The following is a 22,818-nucleotide window of genomic DNA, read 5'->3' on the forward strand; positions in this document are numbered from 1 at the left end:
TCCACAATAGTATTAACAATGCCCATGCCTGATTTAAAGACCTAACCTTTGCGGCCAACCCTTTCATCTTCTTTTTAACCATTTTCCTCATTTTGTCATAGTCGCCCTTTCAAAAATTCTTATATTCTTACAGTGCAGTTTTTCTAGTGAAAAACGTGCCGGTTCTCAAATGCCAGGCCACCCCTTCGGGGGGGGGGGGGGGGTGATCACTAAGGGACCCACCCCACAATAGCCAGGCCCCCTGCAACTAGTCACAGAATCTATGACAAGGCAGAATTGGTATGTAGAGCCTGAGCTCTTTCATTAAAACTTGGGGACCATGGGTCAATTTTAGGAGACAATGGAAAAGGTGCTGGTACTCAGTACCCCCAAGTACCCCCTCAAAAAAAGCCCTGTATTTATGACTTGTACTAGTTCTATGGCTGACATAAGTGCCTATACCTAAATTATATGCACATATTTCACTTGTTAGTACTCTATAAAGGAGAGTAGATACCACCCTTTCTTTATAGAATAGGTACATCATAGGTACTCTCTGGGCACCTGTATAAAGGCACCCTGCTATAGAATTGCCCCATTCATCTTTCACTGGGAGGAACTCAGACTTTCCCCTGAGGAACCCGTTCTATCCCAAAGCCTGGAAAAGGTATTGCTGTGGACAAAAATGTTTTTCTCATCAACTTAAGGACTGTTGAGCTGTGCTATAGAAATCAGGTATGGAAATCAGTGAAGCTTGGTGCTGAAATGAGTTGTATGTGTGGTTATTGGTTATTCTGACCTTGGACTAGACCAGTTTGTGCCTACTTTGAACTGAGGCTCTGGACCTTTTTATGTGTTTGTAATTAAGAACTTTTGAATGGTCTCTGCAGTGTAAACTAAGTACATGATCCCACAGAGCTCAGAGGGAGTCTTAAGCTTATGCTAACCTTGCTATATGTGAACAACTATTTATCTGTTGCATGTAAGAAGCTATCAAATTGACATTAAAATAGTCATACATAAAACTTTAAAGAGGTTGTTGTTTACATGAACAAAGGCTTGCAGCTTGATCCCTATATCTGATCACCAGGTATTGCCATTGTGCAATGACTAGGATTCTCTCCTGCTTGGAGCTGTCAGTAATGTCTCTACAGCATCCCTAGCCCTGGCTTACTTATGAATAAGAAAAACTGAGGCAATAATCAAATTCAGGTCTTCTACATGCAGCATAATAGTTCTAGTTCAACTTTTGCCTAACAGATTCATGAGTTCTAATGCTAGGTGTTACTACCCATTCTATACTCTCCCAAAAGTACCTTTACTTTCTGGACCTGTCTCCCATATATTATGGAAATAGTTGCGAGCCTTCTACCCTAGAAGTGAAAGTATGTGTTTATAGTGATTACACAGGGTCACAAGGTGCTTAATAAACAGAAAGCTATATCATCTATATGGCCAACTGATTATAATTATTATTAAAGAAATAGTAAATGGACTGGAAAACAATGCTGTTTTGAAGAAAAATATTTAAGAGTTTTTTTGTTTATTTTTGTTAGTTCCTTTTCTTAGAAAAATGCACTTATCACATATTTATCACATATGATGTAATTATTATTCTTTCTAACTTTATTTCATTTTCACATTCAGCCCGATTGTCTCAAAGAAAGGGACCCTTCATTTCCTAGAGCCTCATACCAACGGCTGGGTAAAGCGATATGTTGTAGTAAGACGCCCCTATGTTTACATCTACAATACTGACAAGGACTCTGTGGAGAGGGCTATCCTCAACCTCTCATCAGCTCAGGTGGAATACAGTGAGGACCAGCAGGCTATGCTTAAGGTATGGAAGAGAACATGACTACCACATGAACTTAGAAGTACGAGGTCCATATTCAAAAGATTGTAGTTAAAATTGAATTTTAAATCACATAAATATTTGCCCTTTAAATATTTACCTTCTTTGTCTGACCAATTACCTACACAAATGTTTTGTGAAGTCAAAGTTGCGTGGACAAAAAAGGGTGGGGCTGGCTTAATCTATTTAGCTAGATAGCATCATATTGAGTACTTCCTAATTAAATTTGTATAGAGAAATTAGTCTACATAAAAAGCAGGCCTAAAGTGATCCAGTAGATTTACCTGGAAATTTAACTGAAAACTTACTCCACTGGATATCTATATACAGTTCATAAATCTTGATCAATATTGACCTCAAACTGTTTGGGGACAGCATTGCAAAATGAAGGTAGAAACCATCTTTAACCTTTTCAGTAGAGGTACAATGCAGCTAAAATGATGAGGTAGGGGATAAAGTTTAGGTTATATATACTGAAACAAGATGAAAAAGGAAGGAAAAGAGACAATGGGTGGCATTTTCAAAAGGACGTCCTGCTCATAATGTCCAAAAAAGTCCATCTCACAGCCATTTTCAAACAGGAAATATGTCAAGGTTTCATGTTTGAAAATACTCGAGAACGTCCAAACCATTTTACAAATCACAACTAAAAACCCACATATTCTCTGAGATCTTAGGATAATCTGTATTCCATTGTCACCCCTCCTTCCTGTCTCCTCCCCATTTATTTTATATTAGTATTGTAAACCATGCAGTAGCTATGCTGGACCTCATGTGTTATATCAAGCCTCTGGAAATAAAATAAATAAATAAATAAACTGAAACATCCAAATTATGATGCAAAAAAAAAAAACAGATAAGGACGTCTGTCTGGCAACATTTTTTTCAAATATTTTCCACACAGACATCCTTGCAAAGCAGAGGGGCAGCTTAGTGCCGGTAGTGGGAGGCGGGGCTGGAGGTTGGGAGGCGGGGATAGTGCTGGGCAGACTTATACGGCCTGTGCCAGAGCCAGTGGTGGGAGGCGAGGATAGTGCTGGACAGACTTATACGGTCTGTGCCAGAGCCGGTGGTTGGGAGGCGGGGCTGGTGGTTGGGAGGCGGGGATAGTGCTGGGCAGACTTATACGGTCTGTGCCCTGAAGAGCACAGGTACAAATCAAAGTAGGGTAAACACAAAAAGTAGCACACATGAGTTGTCTTGTTGGGCAGACTGGATGGACCGTGCAGGTCTTTTTTCTGCCGTCATCTACTATGTTACTATCCAGCTTATAATCGAAAGTAATTGCCGGCTATTTCCTGACACAAATTGAGATATGGCCGGCGATTTCGCAAAAGCGGCGAAAAGCGTATAATCGAAAGCTACATTTGTGATAGCTTCGCCGCTTTCCCTTCGCCTCGCCGGTGAAAGTTCAAAGGGGCGTGTTGGCGGCGAAGCGAAGGCGGGACATGGGCAGGCTTGAGCGTGGCTACAAGATGGCCGGCTTTCGCGGATAATGGAAAAATAAAACCCGGTGATAAGCAGTATTTCGCCGGGTTTACTTGGTCCTTTTATTTTCACGACCAAGCCTCAAAAAGGTGCCCCAACTGACCAGATGACCACCGGAGGGAATGGGGGATGACCTCCCCTTACTCCCCCAGTGGTCGTCAACCCCCTCCCACACTAAAATTATTAAAATGCAAACCTTTTTTGCCAGCCTGTATGCCAGCCTCAAATGTTATACCCAGCACCCTGACAGCAGTATGCAGGTCCCTGGAACAGTTGTTGTTGGTTGCAGTGGACTGCAGAAAGGCAGAGCCAGGCCCATCCCCCCCTACCTGTACCACTTGTGGTGGGTAATGTTGAGCCCTCCCAAACCCCCCAAAACCCACTGTACCCACATGTAGGTGCCCCCTTCAGCCCTTAGGGCTAGGGTAATGGTGCACACTTGTGGGCAGTGGGTTTTGGGGGGGATTTGGGGGACTCAGCACACAAGGGAAGGGTGCTATGCACCTGGAAGCTAATTTGGTTGTTTATAAAAGATGTTTGAAGTGTCCCCTAGGGTGCCCGGTTGGTGTCCTGGCATGTGAGGGGGACCATTGCACTACAAATGCTGGCTCCTCCCACGGCCAAATGCCTTGGATTTCGTCGGGTTTGAGATCGCCGGCAGTTTTTTCCATTATCGCAGAAAAAGAAAACTGGCTATCTCATACCCGGCGAAATCCAAGGCATTTCGCCAGCCCACACCGTATTATCGAAAAAAAAGCTGGCCGGCCATCTTTTTTGAAAATACGGTTCCCACCAGCTGTTGCGCCGCCGCCAAAATAGATCGCCGGCGACGTTCGATTATTCCCCTCCACGTTACTATAAGGACGTCTGGCAACATTTTTTTCAAATATTTTCCACACAGACATCCTTGCAAAGCAGAGGGGCAGCTTAGTGGTCAATGCAATAGACTTTAATCCAGGGCACCCAGGTTCATATCCCCATACAATTCTTTTATTTTAAATGCTGAGCCCTCCTGGAACAGGGAAATACTGTATCTGACTGTACACCTCAATAGCCTTCAGGCTTGCAAGTGTCATAAATATTTAGATTCATTAAGTATATGTCTGTTTCTGGAGGGCTCACAATTTAATGGAAAAAAAAGAGAAATAAAGTGAGAATTGAACTTGGGTCCCCTGGTTTACAGTGCTCTGCATTGACCTCTAGGCTCCAGTTACTTAGTCATATTCTGAAAACCTTTGTCCTTCTGACATGCATTTTTTCTGTTTCAGACCCCCAACACATTTGCAGTTTGCACAGAGCATCGTGGAATCCTTCTGCAGGCAAGCAATGATAAAGAAATGCATGACTGGCTGTATGCATTTAATCCCCTGCTTGCTGGATCAATCCGGTAAGAGAAGCAGCGTCTATCCACCTTGTGATTTCATAAGACATAAACTTGGACGTAATGATAGTTTGTGGATTAAACCAACCTCATGTTCACCAGGGCAGAGGATGGAAGGAGAAGAATTGGCCCTTGAACGATTAACACCACGATCCTAATGTCTATTCCCGCTATTAGTTTATTCAGTAATTTTTGGTTTTAATCTTGTTCAGGTTTTGCACCCTCTTGTATTAGAAATATACCCAAAGGGATGTTGTAGAAAAGTACAAAAAAGTTTATTGTTTCCCTGTACATAGAGAAATACCACATTTTAACAGCAAATATTAACGTGCAGTAACTGTTGGGGGCATGTGAAGCATCTGTTCTGTAGTTACTGCACTAAAAGGTTCTTGACTGTATTTTAAGACTATTTGCAATTAGCACGGATGTGGTGAGTACATTCATACTAACTGAACAAGTGAGAGCATACAACAGTAAGTACTATGTGCTAACTGCAGTGTGCAGTGCATACCCATAACACTCCCAGTTCTCTCTGTCTAACACAGCATACAGCTAGCACGTGAATTAGCAGGGTTGTCATGCTTCCTCAGTAGCAATTACTGCACTTGTGTGGTAACTACATGCTAACACAGGGCATTAACTACTTAACACACTTTAGTAAAAGGGCCCCATAGCAATCAAAATGATCTATCATTGATGGTATCCAGCTCAGTCCCTTATCCTTACAGCCATCTAAAGGGTAATTCTATAACATAGGCCCTAACATCTATGTGCCGATTAAATGCATGGATGTTTATTTATTTATTTAAAAACTTTTATTCCACTCGAACCAAAGTTCTCAGCAGATTACATAATCACATACATAATATAAAAACAAACTGAATATTCAAGCACCATCACAGAATATCTTAAAAGTCAAAATCCTAAAACAGATTCTAAATCATTATTCATCACCCCACCTGTAGGCCTGCATAAATAACAATGTCTTGAGCTTTTTTTTTTTTTTAATTCTTTTGAGTTCCGTAATGTTCCTTATTCACATTGGCAACTTATTCCAGTAAACCTGAGCCAGCAGTGTAAAAACTTCTATACTCATCAGTACGTATCACATGATGAGATGGAATATCACAGTAATTTCTGAGTTGCCGATCTTAATGATCAGTTTGGTTGGAATATATGAAGACTCATTGCCAGTATTTCTGAGACTTGTTGCTTAAGAATCTTAAAAATCAAACAAGCAACTTTAAAATGAACCCTATACTCAATAGGAAGCCAGTGCAAGCTTTTCAACTACTGGTGTAATATGCTCGACCCCTAGCAGTACCAGTCAAGACCCTGGCCACAGAATTATGTACCGTTTGCAAAGGTTTTAATTTGAGTCCTCTGAATCCTCAATAACAATACATTTGTACAGTCAAAACATGCACTAATTAAGCTCTGTACAGCCATTCTAACATTTTGTGATTTCAACAAATTCTTCAACCTTCTCACCAATCGCAATCTAAAATAAACAGTGTAGGATTATCAGGTGAGTCATATGTTGTCAACAATATCTGAGTCTTGTTAAATATCTAATTGCAGACATCCAGCAGTTAATAGTATTTATGTCTGTATGTGTACAAATGTGTGCATAATTACCAAAATTCTATGCTGTTCTGTAAATACCTGCTTAACTCACAGAGTGCGTATTTGTAAAGGGTGTACGCAATGGTAGAGCATGGTCCTGCTCAAACTTATGCACATAATTTATAGAATCTTTCAAGATACGAGTGTACTTGCAACACTTAGGTATTAACATACCAGCTTTATGACTGCCATAAGTCCTTTCACCTAAATGTTAAGCACATATATAATCGATATTCTATAAAGGAAAGTAGGCCACCTGCATTCCTTTACAGAACAGGCTCCTACTATGCACCCTGTAATACAATTGCCCTCATTGAGTGCACTCTGTGAAGTATGGTAAATAAAGTGAGTTGTGAGCAAGGTGAAATTTATTCTTACTTGATACAGTACAGTCTTGATTATCCAATGTAAACGGGACCGACCTGTTGTCAAATAAGTAAAAAGTCAGATAATATGGAAAACACTGCATAAACTCCTCAAACGATGCATAAACAAAGGCATAGAGTTCTGATTTCAAAAATTGTTCAAAAACAAAGATTTTTATTGAAATAATGTGATGACATCACCAGGGGTGTGTGGGATATGCCAAATGTTTGGATTAAGCGAAGATTGAATAATCGAGGCTATACTATAATTTCCTTTCCTTGAGTCCTGCTAGACCAGTCTCGATGAGTAGGTTATGTCCCATACCAGCAGATTGAGGTAGAGAACACTGACATTTCAGTGACGTCATCACCAGTATAAGGAGTAGTGCAGCCTTGGAACCTGTCAGTATACTATGGACAAAGCAGATGTAATTACTGCACAGACTACAACTGCAGTGCTCCTCTGTAGTCTATTGGGGTGAAATCTATAATCGTGCCTAAAACAAATTGGGGCAGAAAAAAAACCTACTTAAGCACTATTCTATAAACTGTGTCTAAAGTTAGACACAGTTTATAGAACAGCACTTAAGCACAGGGGTCACAAGTAAATTTAGGCAACGTCCATTGGTACCTAATGAAAACGTGGTGCAAATGCCCCCGCCTAAATTTACACACAGAACCCCATTATTCTATAATTGCATGCATAACTCAAATCCACGCCCACACTCCACCCCGAAATGCACATGAGCCTCCCATTTCCATGCTCTCTTTTCTGGGACATGTGTAAAATTTAGGTGTGGATCACATGCCTAAGTTTACGCACATACATATTAATTGATTTCACTAATTGGCTCGTTAGTCAATTAAATTGCATGCACAAATTGGGCACGCACCCAAATTTGCACTTGCAATTTTTGGGATTATGCATAACACCCTGCACATCCAAAGGTTTTCAAATGACTCGGCTACACACTTGAATGATGCAACCACTCAACAGTAGATCAAATGTCTGGAAATAAATGCATTCTACATATTTACAAAGCTGGAAAGAAGAGAAATCGACAGTCAGCATGGTTAAAAGGTAAAGTGAAACAGACTATTAGAGCCAAAAAAATGTCCTTCAAAGAATGTAAAAAGGACCCAAATGGAGGAAATAAGCACTGGCAAGTTAGGTGCAAAGCACTGATAAAGAAGGCTGAAAGAGAATATGAAAAGAAACTTGCCGCAGAGGCAAAAACTCACAACTTTTTCAGGTACATCAGAAGGAGAAAGCCTGCAAGAGAATCCATGTGATCATTAGATCATAAAGGGGCATTCAGGGAGGACAAGACCATAGAGGAGAAACTGAATGAATGACAGCTGCAGATATAATTGCCATTCCTCTTAGAGATTCACTGAGGGACATTAATAGAGAAGCAAGCAAGTCCCTGGAGTAGCCTAGTGGTCAGTGCAGTGGTTATGATGTGATGTGTACCTGGGACCTTTTATGTGAAGTTCACTACAATGCCCCTTAGGCTGCCCCACTGCTCTGCTGAGATGTTTGGCCTGTCTAGTAAGACTGCTGGCCCCAGACATCCCAATAACTTATTTTTGTGCATTTTTCCCTTGAACGGTTTTTGTTTGAAAATAGCACTTAAAGAAAGATGCACTGAGCACAAAACATCTAAAAGGGGGAATTTTGTTAACCAAAAAGATAGCCTTTTTTTTTTGTTCAAAAATGACCATGTTGGCACTGGATTTTTTATATTTTTTTGCAAAACATCCAAATCAGATTTGGATGTCATATCAAAAATGCCCCTCTAAGGATCAAGGAGCATTCACTGAAGAAGGGACCATCTCTCTGCGCCATAACAAGAGTAGCAATCACTATAATCGAACAACTGGCCTGAGGTAACTTGCGCCTCTCAATGGCAAGGCAGGAACAGAGAGATCCGAGATTTACATAGAGACTTGCCCTTGTCCCAGGGGATCTGCCCTCCTGGAAACTGGAGCAGTTCCTCCAGCAAGGCATTCTTGATATTGAAGTACCACAGGCACCAAGTCAAGCTAGTCTCATCAGGATAACCAAAGAGGGACAGCTTAAATAGACATTAGAATACCACAGAGGCCCTCAAAAGGCATGCCGTTTCTAAATTCTCAGCGTCAAGTAAATCAGACAAAATCAGACCTAAATTATTATTGCAGCCAGTGTTGACTAATATAGATGTTATAACAAGATGTCTTTTTCTAAATGCTCAGCAGCCCTGTCCACGCCAGTGAAGGCTGGATGGAAAGCGAGATATGGAAGGTGGGGAGGACCTAGTTCACTCTCTCTTTAGTCTTCCCAGTCTTATTTCTTTTCTTTGTTTTTGTTTTTAACTTTTATTTATACATTTTAATTATTACAATTCACCATAGACCAGAGAGGTGTCTTTATTTATCTAGTCATTATCTGATTGACCATCGTCCATTAATAAATACTATGGCGGTGTACAATCTGGAATAATAACGGAATACAAATCAAACAAGTCGACAAAACAAGAAATGAAATATGACAGCGTCTTCATCCAAAGGACATTCAACTGTTGAGAATAAAAAAGTAAAACAAATTACAAGGTAGGTTTGTAAAATGGTCTTGTGAGAACAGACAGGTTTTCAGGGTCTTCAGGTACAGCAGGCATGTAAGCCACATTGAGCCTGCAAATAGGTGGGAAAATGTGGGGTATAAATATATTAAATAAATAAATATCTGCCTACAGCAGGCAAAGGCCTGCCGCCTGAATATCGAACCCTTAATTAATAATGCTTGTGTCTGGGGTAAATGGGGATCCAGCTTGCAGATGGGAGGCCGCCAAAGTAGAATCATATGCGCAGGTGTAGACAAGGCATATTCAGTGCTTGGTGGGATCCTCCAAGTGAATGAGGGTACTACTCAGATATTGTGAGACACATGCTATTCACAAATTTTCTAGTCATTAGAATGTGAATTTATATGCAATTTTTCTTCATTAGGAAACTGTCTGAAGGAAAAATATAAACCTTTGAATTACTGAAGTAACTGTGCATAACTATAACATTAATTAATTTTTCCCTATGCCTAATAACACTAAAACTATGGTCTGTCTACCCTTTCTCTAATTACCCCTTTTCATACTGTGACCTAATTTGCTTGATAGTCTTTCTGTTATGATTCTGCTGGATAGGCAGGGGAATGTTTGGGACTCGCTCCTGATTGGCTTGTCAGGGGCTGAGCCAGCAGACCTCAGAAGCTTGATCCATTTAAGCCTGCCTTTCCCTGCAATTCTTGCTTTAGCGTTGATTGCTTTGTTTGCTCATCTGAAGCCAGCCTGTGCTTGGGTGCTTGTGTTCCCGTTGGAGTTTAGCCTTTCTCCTCGGTGCTTGTTTATTTTGTGTGTGTGTGTGTGTGTGTGTGCTGGATATCCCAGCATGAGCTTAATTGCCTCACTCCCCCACACCTGGTCTGCTTTCTCCTGCTCTAACCTTGTGCTGTCTGTGTGTTCCCTTTGTTGTGCTGAGCTGTTGCTCTGCTCCCTGTGGCTCTGCCTCTGTTTGGCAGTCCCCCTGTCCTTGTAATATTGCTCCTGTTTGTTGGTTTTAGTTCTCTTTGTTTGCTGAATCTGTTTCTTGTTTCCGGTGAGCAGTGCTCCTTCTCTGGTCTGTGTGTGTCAAGGCAGCTTCCTCTGTTTGCTTACTGTTCCCTTTTCCCTTGTGTGTTGTGGGGCCAGCTTTGCGTATTCTTATAGGTAGTTTTCCTTTGTGCACTATATGGTACAACCTAGTGTGTTTCTTGTTGGGTTTCCTGTATCTTTGTATGCTGTAAGGTGCAGCCTAGTTCCCTTGAGTGCTGTGGGGCACAGCCTAGTGTATTCCTATGAGTGGTTTCCCTTTTTTTCGAGTGCCTAGTGGTATGACTTAGAGTAGTCCTTTGAATGGCTTCCCCTTTCCCTGAGTGCTGAATGGTTCAGCCTAGAGTGTATTCCTATAGTTGGTTCCCTTTTTCCCTTGAGTGCTGTATAGTACAGCCTAGAGTGTTCCCTTCTGGGGCTTCCTGTATTCTTGATTGCCCTGTGGCACAGCCTTGTGTATACCTTTAGAGGTTCTCTCACCCTTTTTCTTGTGTCTCTACCCTGCACTGTGTGCGCTGCTTGTGCTCAGTCCCTAGGGGACCCTTCATTGTTCTTTCTCCCCTCCCAGAGTGTGACTAGGTTCCCAGTCGGCCATGAGGCCCGCTTGCTTGGACTCTGTGCAAGTGGGTTCCCGATCGGCCGTGAGGCCCGCCTGAATGCTCTATCTCCCATTTTCTGGTGGTGCCTGTTAGCTGTTGTGTGTGTGCAGGGCTTGGTGGCTGGGGTGGTGCATAGGGCCTGTTCGGTCTACCCTAGCCCTTGGCCAAAATCCTATACTAGGCCTCGGCCTGGGCTCACACCCAGAATAACACTTTCTAGTGTTATTTTCCATATTTTCCACCAGTTTTTTCTTTATCTCTAATGTATCAAGAATTCAAAAATGTACATTTTTCTTATGCTGACCACTGAATTCTTTTCTCTATTTCCAAAATCAGATCCAAGTTATCCAGAAGGAGAACAGCTCAGATGAGAATCTAGCAGGACACTGTCTGTGCCCCATCTTCCACCACTCCAACTTTCATCTGCCAGTGGCATCCAGAAGCCTGACTTTGTACAGCATCCCACCTAGCATCTTAACTTTGAATCTATCACATTGCCTTCCCATCCCCTACCACCCTATCTACTGGAGGACTCATGCTGTACACTCCTTGTAGAGAGAAAATTAATTTCACTCATTGCGGCCAAGCCTGTGACAGTTGCCTTGAGCATATCTTTTGTGACCACGTGATGTTCTCTGTTCCATGGTTGGGTGAAAGTGTCACATGACAAGAGGAGAGATGTTGAAAGCAGAGACCTTCAGGTTTAGGAGAAATTGAGGACATTCCAAAGAAGGTACAGGTCACAAGGAACTGCTTCCACCCGCAAACAAATCACTACATAACTTATGGAATGCCAGTCACTATAACCAAATTCTAAACTATTAGAAAAGAAGCTGGAATAATTTAAGGTTATATTTATAAAGTACTATTTATATTTAATTCCATAAAAGCTTTAGACCTGCTTGATCCTGTTTTATTGATTTATGCAGAATCACTCAGTTCATTTTTGTAGAGCAAGTGTCCATCTTGGAATATGGGCATAGTGGAACTGGAAACACAAGGAGGGTCCAACTGTATCCTCAGAACCTCATTCCCTTCTCACAGCCCTGTAGGTGAATGTGTAAGATTATTCACCCATATACACAAGTGTGCTTGCTCTGCTGCACATATAACATTGCACTAACTGCTGCTCTCTCATATCCCTTATTTAAATCTAACTGGGAGGAAGATTTTATTGCAGCTATATTCCTTTTAATTTGCAGTCAATTGTTCACAAAGAGTGCTATTAAGGTGAGACACAGTATGTGTATGTATGTATATATATATATATATATATATATATATATATATATATATATATATATATATACATACATACACACACATATGCACAAACTTAGGGCTTCTTTTACAAAGCAGTGGAGCAATTCCAGCATGACAAATGTGGTGAAGCCCATAGGAATTAAATAGGCTTCATCGCATTTGCCGCACCGGAATCACTAGTGTGGCTTTGTAAAAGGAGCACTTAAAAAGGTTTGAAAATGTAGAGTTACGAAGTCCTAAGGCAGTGGCACATAGTAGGGATGTGCATGGCCAAAACATTTTTGGTTTATTTTTGGAATATTTGGAAATTTTCAGATTTATTTTATTTTATTTTCAGACATTTGGTTTAATAAAAATATTTAACACACAGAAATTTTTAATGTACTCAAATCGATTGTACACACATAAATTCATAAGTTAATGCATATTCTAAATCAGTTTTGCATGCACTAATTTTTTAAGACATGCTAACAAACCAAATGTGCACTAATAAATGCACATCCCTAGCACAGATGTATTGTCACACACATATGTAATTACATTATCATTTCACAGAGATATATAAATATGCATACATTATGGTACAGGTATTTTCTTATATTTCTTTTTATCTCCCATACTTTCTTTCTTTGTTTAGATACTCTTTTCCCCTGAAACAGACTATGCCTGAGTAACAAAAGAAGTCTCCTCCAACAGTACTATTGTTTTGGCCAACAAAGGTGTTCACAGTAGCGTACTCTATCTTCTATCCTTTCCCAGCATTAAGCAAACCACTTCCTTGGCACAGTTGGCCTAACTGAACAAGGTCCTTGAACATGACATGAGTTGCCTGTACCAGCAAATGTACATTTGCATTTTTATTTTTTTCCCAAAAGGAGGAGAGTTAAAGATTAACCTAGGGTCAAACAGTTGAATTTTATAAACGCATATCTTTGTTTCTAAAAATTCTGGTTGACTCACTTCTAGAGGCTTTGCCTTTTCCAGACAATGAGATGGGGATTAGAGCAGTTGAGTTGTTCCTTGGAAAATCGGGCAGAGGAGGGGTAATATGATTTTGTGGCATGCAAGGTGTAAATGTGGGGTGAATTTTGACAGTTTTTAAAAAAACTTTATATAATATATATCCTTGTCACCTTCTCTAACTTATCTTTCACATTGTTCCAGGTCCAGAAACTTAGACTGTGAGCCCACTAGGGACAGAGAAAGTACCTATTATATAATATGTAAACCACTTTGGTTGTACCACAGATAGGAAGTATATCTAAATGCATTACTCACTACCTATGATTAGACGCATTTATTTTCATTAAGGAACAGGGCTTTTCCATAGCACACCAAGTAACAGCATTGTTAACTACCATCATTGCAAAAGAATTGGTTATTCAGTTACCTTGTCCTAATATTTCAACGTAATTGAAGTCCTAAAATGATTAGCATATGACAGCCTTCTCTGTGAATTTCTACCTTCTCCAACCTAGGGTTTGACATATGTCCTATGTTTACCCCATCAACAACAAAATGTGTGTATATATAGGATACATGGTAACAAGCACAAAAAAAGCTGCAACTGCTGACAAGTTTCCAACTTGTGCTAATTCAGTCCCTTTTATCAGAAAGCCCAATGGAAATAACACCTCCCTGGACACATACAAGGAATTTTCTCAATATTGGGGGTGCTCAAGCACCCACAGCACCCACAGAGTCGGCTCCTATGCAGTCTATTGCATACAGACCAATAAGAAAACCTCAAAAGGCATGTTTGCCTGCTGTTGATTAACAATTAGCTATTTACTTAGAGGACCTTTTACTAAGCCACAGTAGGGCTACTGCGCGGGTAGCATGCGCCAATTCAACCCTACCACTGGGGTAGCACAGGCACTCAGCAGTAGTTCCAAAGTTGGCGTGCGTAGCTTCCTGCAGTAGAAAATAATTTTCTATTTTCTACCGCAGGGGCGGTCCTGCAGTAATCGACAGCGCAGCCATATTGCCTCACACTGCCTGATAGCATGAGTAGCATGTGAGCCCTTATCGCTTTCTAAATAGGTGGTGGTAAGGGCTCAGGTAATAAAGAGCCACACGCTAATTTTAACATTAGCGCACAGCCGTTTACTGTCCCATTTTTAAAAAGGCCTTTTCCCGTCACAGTAAAAAATGATCCAGCATATGCCAATTTCACGTGCTAAAACTAACACAGAAATTTTACCATGGCTTAGTAAAAAAGACCCTTATTTAGGTTTTGTGCCTGCTTTGGGCACGTTGTGAAGGCAGATAACACTGAACAAACAAAATACAATCTTCATATATAATATAACAGCAAATATTGAAATTTTAGATAGAATAGAAACCTAAAGTCACAGCTGTATGTGACTTCTATTTGACACTTTCTTATCTCTTTTGTTGTATATTTGTCAAGTCAGGTATAGTATGTTTGGTTTTCAGTGGAGGTGAGCTATGCACTTTGGTCTCTATTTTTGTAAAATTAGGAAGGGGAGAAAGAACTGAAGGACTGAAACATTGGAACCACTGAGAAGTTGATACACTGTAGAACCCATATAATATGGACACTGGGCAGAAGGTATTTGACCATGTTACAAGTAAATCTGTGTTATACTAGGTCTATAGTATAATCTATAATAACAACAACAGAAAATAAAGGGCCCAACCTTTGTCCACATTATAAGTGATCCTATGTTATATCAAGACACATTATATGGGGACTACAGTACATAAAGAAGGTGAACCAAAGAGATCTGAAAGTTAACAGTTTAATGACATAAGCATAATACAGGTTCTCTCTATTTCGAATGTTAAGGTCTGAGAGAGAGAGAGATCATGAAAAGGTAGTGTGCCAGAAAATGAGGACAGACAATCTGATACCAGGCTGGTAGATTACTTAAAGGAACCTATTATCTTACATAGCCTAGAGTCAGTAATGAAAAATATTTAACAAATTAATTGTGCATTCAGCTAACATGCTAAAGGCCTTAATTTACTTTGGGGGAAAACAAAGATAGAATAAGGCCTCCAAGAAGTACTATAAAGTCTCCCCTCACCCCACCCCAATTAAGATGTTTACTTTCATGTAACATTTCCTCATCTTATTATGGACAGATTCTGACTAGATATCATACAGAAGAACATAAGAATAGCCATACTGGGTCAGACCAATGGTCCATCTAGGCCAGTATCCTGTTTCTAATAGTGGCCAATCCAGGTCACAAGTACCTGGCAGAAACCCAACTAGTAGCAACATTCCAGGCTACCAATCTCAGGGCAAGCAGTGGCTTCCCCATGTCCATCTCAATAACAGACTATGGACTTTTCCTCCAGGAACTTGTCCAAAACTTTTTAAAACCCTGATACGCTAACAGCTGTTACTACATCCTGCGGCAAAGAGTTCCAGAACTTAACTATTCGTTGAGTGAAAAAATATTTCCTCCTATTTGAAGTGTTTCCATGTAACTTCCTCTAGTGTCCCCTAGTCTTTGTGAAAGAGTAAAAAATCGATTCACTTCTACTCATTCTACACCACTCAGGATTTTGTAGACCTGAATCATATCTCCAGCCATCTCTTTTCCAAGCTGAAGAGCCCTAGCCTCTTTAGCCTTTCTTCATATGAGAGGAGTTCCATCTCCTTTATCATTTTGGTTGCTCTTCTTTGAACCTTTTCTAATTCCACTATATCTTTTTTGAGATACGGCGACCAGAACTGAATGCCCATTTGCAAGCTATAATCAAATATACCAGTAGGATTTCTGAATCATAACACAGGCTTATAACCTTTCTTTGCAGTCCCTATCCTATTTCTTTAAATGCAAAAGGAAACTCCATGGGACAAGAACTTTATTTTTTCAGTAGAGATCTGTATGGCACACACAAAGGTGCTAGAGTTTGAATCCCCCTTCTTTCCTTGATGTGCGAAAGCCATCATCCAACTAAATATTTATTTATGTATTTATTTTTCAAACTTTTATACCACTTATACCTAAGCAGTTTACAAAACAAAACACAGCTATAAACAAGATATAAACATACAAAAGTAAGAGAATACTCTTCTAAGTATAGTATAATCTTCAATTACACTCAAGTTACAACTGTCATCTCGCATGACTAAAATTACATAAATGCTTTAACAAACAGGGATGTCTTAAGATAGTGTTTAAATTGTAAAATCTGTGTATATAAACGTAGCTGCCCTTATAAAGAATTCCACATGGGAATCTCAGCAGTAGAGAAGGCTGAAAGTCTTGTATCTCATATCATAGAGCCTGGCACCTTCTTTAGCCATTCATTTCCAGATTTGAGATCAGAGCTGTCGTACCCTCATTTTCGTAGCCTGCTGAAGGCTCATTTATTCTCAGTAGCGTTCAATGACCCCCTTTTGTTACTTCTCCATTTTTTTTTAGTCCTTGCAGGTGTACCCTGGACTAAGACATGCTTGAGCAGTCAGCAACTATTTCTCTGTCCTTGTCTATTTTTTCCTCCTCTTTCCCCTGTCCTATTATGTTATGTAGTTCCTTTCTACTTTTTGTCCATTAATATTGTACACCGTTTTGATTCCTGTCCTGAAAGGCGGTAAATTAAATGCCTTAATAAATATAAACATAGTACTTTTCAGCACAGAATTTACCTCAGAGCATTAAAAATGAGAGAGAGAGAGAGAGAGAGATGTACAAAATACCAAAGTGTACAGCATATTACTTTCCTTCTCCCACAATTTAAGGAAGCTACGGGGAGATTCTGCATATATTGACTGCCAAAGCTTCATGGTGATCAGGGTTAGATTTATTACTTATGAAAATACCTAAAGAGTGACATGATTAGAGGCCATGCTTTAGGTTAGCCATCCTAGAGTATGGTTATGGAAAAAGTTAACTCTGATTCGAAAAGAGTCAGGATGTGCCTGGGGCCAATCAACCTACAGAGCATATCACTAACTGAGAAAGTGATCTAAGATGCAGTCAAGGTAAGGAATAACAAAACCCAACCTGAGAGGCTATGCCAGTTCATTACAAAATACCTACTAGCTTTAACAGTCTATTAGCTAACTATTTTATCATCATGGATCTAAGGGAAGCCATTGACCTTTCAAAAATGACTACTAGGAGTATGGGCCAGGGTAAAAGAAGTAGTATATTTTGGGCCTTAGGATGGGAAAGAAGGAGGAGAAGGGGAAATTGCTAATGAGAGTACTTGGAACAATTTTGAAGAGAAATTACAAGGTTTACCTCCATCTTTTCTTTTTTTTAGTGGTGGGGAGGATTGATTAGGAGAACATGGCTCCACTATTTCTGCACAAATCACTCTTTCTTTGAGAGTTTTCCTTCAGGAAACAAGTGTATTGGTAACTCAAAACCATACTGTGACCTAATATCTATAAATATAACAAAATAATCATTTGGAAGTTGACTAAGGAAGAATGAACTTTAATTATCTAGTTTATGTCACTGTACAAGTATGTTAGCTCTTTCTTTATGTTATGCTTTTATTGTGATGGCTTTAATGCAACAATTGACCACTTCACCTCTTCACAACCTGCAGTTTCTTTATATTTAGGGGAGAGGAAATATCAGTTATCATCAGGATTTTAGAAGCAATTGTTATATGACTCAGTTTTCAAGGTATCCTTAATAAATAAGCATTATATATATATATATCTATATCTATAGATATAGATAGATAGATAGAGATATATTTGCATACAGTTGAGGCAGTGCAAATACTTCATGTATACTCATTATAGATATCTTGAAAACCAGATTGGCTATAGAAGAGCCCAAGGATCAATTTAAGTACTGGGTTATACCATGGTAACACAGTGAGCGATGAGGCAGCTTTTAGATACCATATGTATATGCCACACATATATTTATATATGGGACTTAATTTGTGGGGGAACGGCCTGGAAAGCAGTTCCACCACTTATTTTCAGACTCTAGAGAAGCAAGGGCATTCTGCTCTAGTCCCTCTCTTCCAAGCTGCCTGCAGAGAAGAGGAGGGTAGGTTGTGAGCCAGGAGCAAAGCAGAAAAGTTACTATAATTCCTAATGCATACCCTCTTCTCCTGTTGCTCCAGCTCTTGGCTCACTCAAGCTTTTCCCGGCTCCACAGTTCCACTCTTTTTATCTGGAAATTAAGCCCTGTTTACATATATACTAATCATACAAGTATTATGTCCACAAAATTTGCAAGTCATAGGAGATACATGTATGAAGAATGAGGCCAAAGACCATCCTGCTTATGAACAAAAGTGCTGTTTGGTGGTAGAGTGGTGTTGGATGTTGCTACATATCATAAATTTGTGAACAGTAAGCCTCTCCTCTCCCTGAAATCTTGAAAACATTCATATCTCTCCTTCCAATAATTTATTTTTAATCTATGAGTTGCAATTTGTTCCGATTCTGACATGAAACAAACAAGGCTGTGGGGTTTTTTTTTGTTTGTTTTCTCCTGTGCTTCCATTGACTAGTTTTTGTCCACATGAGTTCTTCCTGTGATGCCACTCCCTGAATGCCACGATCATTTCTCTTGCTTTGTACATACGTGATTGCTGTGGGTACGGCCCTCCCTTTTCCCAGTGTGACATTAAGAACAATACCAATGTGATGTGTCTAGTTCTCTTGATGTCTTATAGAAAAATTCTTAATGTTGGAAGTTAGGTCTTAAAACTGTTTGTGTTACACCTAAGGCTTTGTTCATTTATGAAATAAATGTGGCATTTATGCAATTACTGGACATTTATGGCTTAGTATTTTAATTAATAATGATTATGTGCTGCAGTTCTCGGATACTCTTTAAATCCTGGTATCACAAAAATATTACATGTAACTGGGTGGACTATCACAGGCAATAAATATTTTTAAAGCACTTCTAGGATTCCATTATGTTTAAACTGAATCCTCCCTTCATTAGAGCTGGGATATAATTCGTTAGGATTCCATGAGTAAAGAACTGAGTAAAGCAAAGTTACTTGCCTGTAGCAGGTGTTCTCCGAGGACAGCAGAACACACATACCACATGTGGGTGATGTCACTGACGGAGCCCCAGTATAAATGCTGCCCAGAATTCTACAACTTCTAGAAGCTTTGCCAGCGCCAATTGTGCATGCGCATGTGCCTTCCCACCTGTTTTAGTTGTGCATGACCAGCAGTTGACGTCCAAAAACTTAAAGAATACAACTCCTAGAAGAGATGGGAGGCTATGTGATAATATGTGTCCTGCTGTCCTTGGAGAACACATGCAGTGGTGTGCTGGTAAATTTTTAACGACAGGTTCTCTCCCCGGTCCACCTCTGCATTCCCCCCCCCCCCCCCCCCACCGTCCACCTCTGCGCGCCCCCACAAATTGCAGAGCTGTCTATACCCGGGGAGAGAGCCTGGGGGACAATGCATTACTCTCAATGGGAAATTTTTTTTTAAATGCTCCCAGGTTCCAATCTAATTCATGTTTAATGTGGGATAAAATGCCATAAATAAGTAAATAAATAGAAACTCAGAACGTTGAGCACCTAATTCCCATAACATGATGTCTGTTTTAGAAGCCTTTTACCAGGAGAAAAAAAAATTCTCTGCATCAATAACAGGGTTAGGTGTCCCTATAACCAGCCCCTCCAAATGACACACTGATAACGATTTATAACAAATTACCACTCTACCTATGAAAAGTTATTCCCTTATTATACTTCCTCTGTGTACATCCCTATGCACAAGCCGGCAGCATTTTAAAAAATTTAACTTTTTTTTTTTTTACAGTATCCTCCCCACCCCTATTACAGACCTCCTCCCCGCTCCCCCGTGCAGAAGGGTTCCACTCCCAGTGCATACCGGAAGGCAGCGTCCCTGGTGGTCTAGTGGATTCTTCGGGGCAGAAAAGATCCCCAGTCTTTCTTACCCACTGCCAGCGCTGACCCTCCTCCTGCCGCATGTTCTTTAAAATGGCTGCCGAGACTTATAAGGGCGGCCTCGCAAGACATCTCCTTCCCTCCCCTCCATCCATATGCATCTCCTTCCTCTTCCCTCTCATCCATCCATGTCCAGTTTTTCTCCTCTCCCCCCTCCATGATCCATGTCCAGTATTTCTCCTCTCTCCTCCGCTCCATCCATGTTCACTTCCTCCCTCTTCCATCCCCTCCATCCATCTCCAGCATTTCAACTCTCTCCCCTCCTCTCCATCCATGTGTATCTCCTTCCTCTGTCTGCCCTCCCCTCCATCCGTGTCCAGAATTTCTCCTCTCTTCCCTAAATCCATGTGCATCTCTTCCTGTCTTCCCTCCCCTCCATTCATATCCATCCTTCCTACTTCCTGTCTTCCCTCCCCTCCATCCATGTCCAGCATTTCTTCTTTATCCCTTACCTTCCATCTGTGTGCATCTCCTTCCTGTCTTTCCTTCCCTCCAACATTTCTCCTCTCTTCCCTTCCCTCCACTCCACCCATGTCCAGTATTTCTCCTCTCTCCCCTCCCCTCCATGTGTATCTCCTTCCTGTCTTCCCTCTCCTCCATCCTCATATTTGGAAGATCTCCCAGGCAATGACCATGTTGAGAGACCACTCATGCAGTTACATTACTTTGCTCAGTCTGTCTGCCAGACTGTTGTCTTTCCCTACCAGGTATGTAGCCCTGAGTACCTTGCCATGACTGAAGGCCCAGTGCCACATCTCAACTGCTTCCTGACACAAAAGGTATGATCCTGTGCCTCCCTGCTTGTTGACATAATATATTGCAACTTGACTGTCTGTTTGGAAGAGAACAATTTGGTATATTAGCTGATTAGCCTTTAGTGCGCTCCAAATGGTCCACAGCTCTAGGAGATTGATGTGAAGCTGAGTATCCTAAGCAGACCAGTGCTCGTGAGTGTGGAACCCATCTACATGAGCTCCCCAGCCCAAACTGGATGCATTCATCATCAGCATCTTGTGAGGAGGAATTTGGAATAGGAGTCCCATGATAAAAGTGGGCCCAACAGTCTATAAAAGGAGTGACTCCGCGAGCTCCAGAAATGATGTCCACTAGATTCCCAGTGGCCTGACACCTCTAAGAAGATAGTATCCACGAGGACTGCCTCAAATGGAGCTGTGCCATGGGCATGATATGCATGGTAGAGGCCATGTGGCTCAGCAACCTCTACATTTGCCGAGCTGAAACCTGATGGCTCTGCCGAACCTGATGGGTGATGTTGGTCATGGCATCAGGCCTGAGAGCCAGACAAAAGGCTTGTGCCTGAACCATGTCTAGCCGGGCCCCAATGAACTTCAGTTGCTGAACTGGAAGTAGGTGGCACTTTGAGTAGTTTATAATGAACTCCAACACTCAAATGGTTCTTCACATTGATTCTTGAGCACCCTCCTGTGATGTGCTCTTGACCAGCCAATCATCTAAGTAGGGAAACATATGCATTCCTAGTCTGTGTAGCAAAGCTGCAACTACTGCAAGGCATTTTGTGAAGACTCTGGGAGGGGATGTGAGGCCAAAAGGCAGGAAGCAATACTGGTAATGGTGTTTCCCTACATGGAATCTGGGATATATCCTGTGACTGGGATGTATCTGTAAGCATCTTTTAAGCTCAGAGAGAATAGCAAATCATTTGCCTGAACCATGGGAAATAGGGTACCCAGGGAAACCATCCTGAACTTTTCTTTCACCAGACATTTGTCCAGAGCCCTTAGTCCTAGGATGGAACAAAACCCCCCATCTTTTTGAGCACAAGGAAGTACTTTGTACAGAATCCCTTTCCTTTTTTTTCCTGGAGGTACAGGCACAACTGCATGGATGTGTAGAAGAGATTCCTCTGTGACCCACTGGCATAGCCACAGGGGGCATTGGGGGCCTGGGCCTCCTCAATTTGGGTTTGGGTCCCCAAGGTCTGCTGGTATGGCTGGCAGGGGTTACAAGCCCCTCCAGCAGAAGCTTTCCTGTGGCAATATTTTCCGCCGTGCTCTCTGCCCTGCTTTCTTCCTCCCCTATGTGCATGCTCATTTTTAGTTAAATTGAGCATGCATGAGCTTCGCACATGCAAAATTTAACTAAAAACAGGCAGGTGCGCTAGGGCGGGAAAGCAGATTAGGCAGCATGGCAGCAAATATCACTGCAGGAAAGTTTCTGCTGGTGGGGCTTCGGGACCCCAGTTAGCACAGGTATAAGGGATTATTGCGGGGGCCAAAAGCAGCAGGGAGGCAGGGCAAAACATGCCCTCCCCCACACTTTGGGCTCGTGCCCCCTCCCAAATCAAGGTCTGGCTACGCCTCTGCTGTGACCACATGTTGGCACTGAGCGTGAACCTTGATGCTTTTGGTGGAAATTTGGAGGGAATTCTCACCATACAGAGCGTAACCCCCTATTTTGAGAACCGGTCTGAGGTTTCAACTGGCCACCTTGAATGGAAAAAATTCAGCATTACCCCCTAACTGGTAGGCTGTCCGGGATGGTCACTTTTATGGTGGCTATGCTCTTAAACCCAGTCAAAAGCTTGTCCTTTGCTTTGACTGGGGAGCCTGCTGGGGCTTCTGGGTGCGCTGCTTCTGAGAGTGGAAGTGGGAACCCTGTGACTGCTGGGGGGGGGGGGGGGGCAATGGACAGGATGAATTTAATGAATTTACGCCTTTGAGAGTAGTAGGTTCTCCTCTGACCACTGCCCGAATAC

General features: G+C 41.3%; 1 protein-coding gene across 1 annotated transcript in view; it reads left to right on the top strand.

The window, feature by feature from the left end:
* KIF1A (kinesin family member 1A) overlaps positions 1–11,298 on the top strand; it is a 483,588-nt gene extending 472,290 nt beyond the window's left edge. The window contains 3 exon segments of the mRNA XM_030216849.1: positions 1,627–1,819; positions 4,591–4,709; positions 11,256–11,298. Coding sequence (XP_030072709.1) covers positions 1,627–1,819; positions 4,591–4,709; positions 11,256–11,298 — 355 coding nt within the window.
* The last annotated feature ends 11,520 nt before the right edge of the window (positions 11,299–22,818 follow it).

This window comes from Microcaecilia unicolor, chromosome 10 (genome assembly GCF_901765095.1).
Source record: "Microcaecilia unicolor chromosome 10, aMicUni1.1, whole genome shotgun sequence".
In the NCBI taxonomy this organism is placed as follows: domain Eukaryota; kingdom Metazoa; phylum Chordata; class Amphibia; order Gymnophiona; family Siphonopidae; genus Microcaecilia; species Microcaecilia unicolor.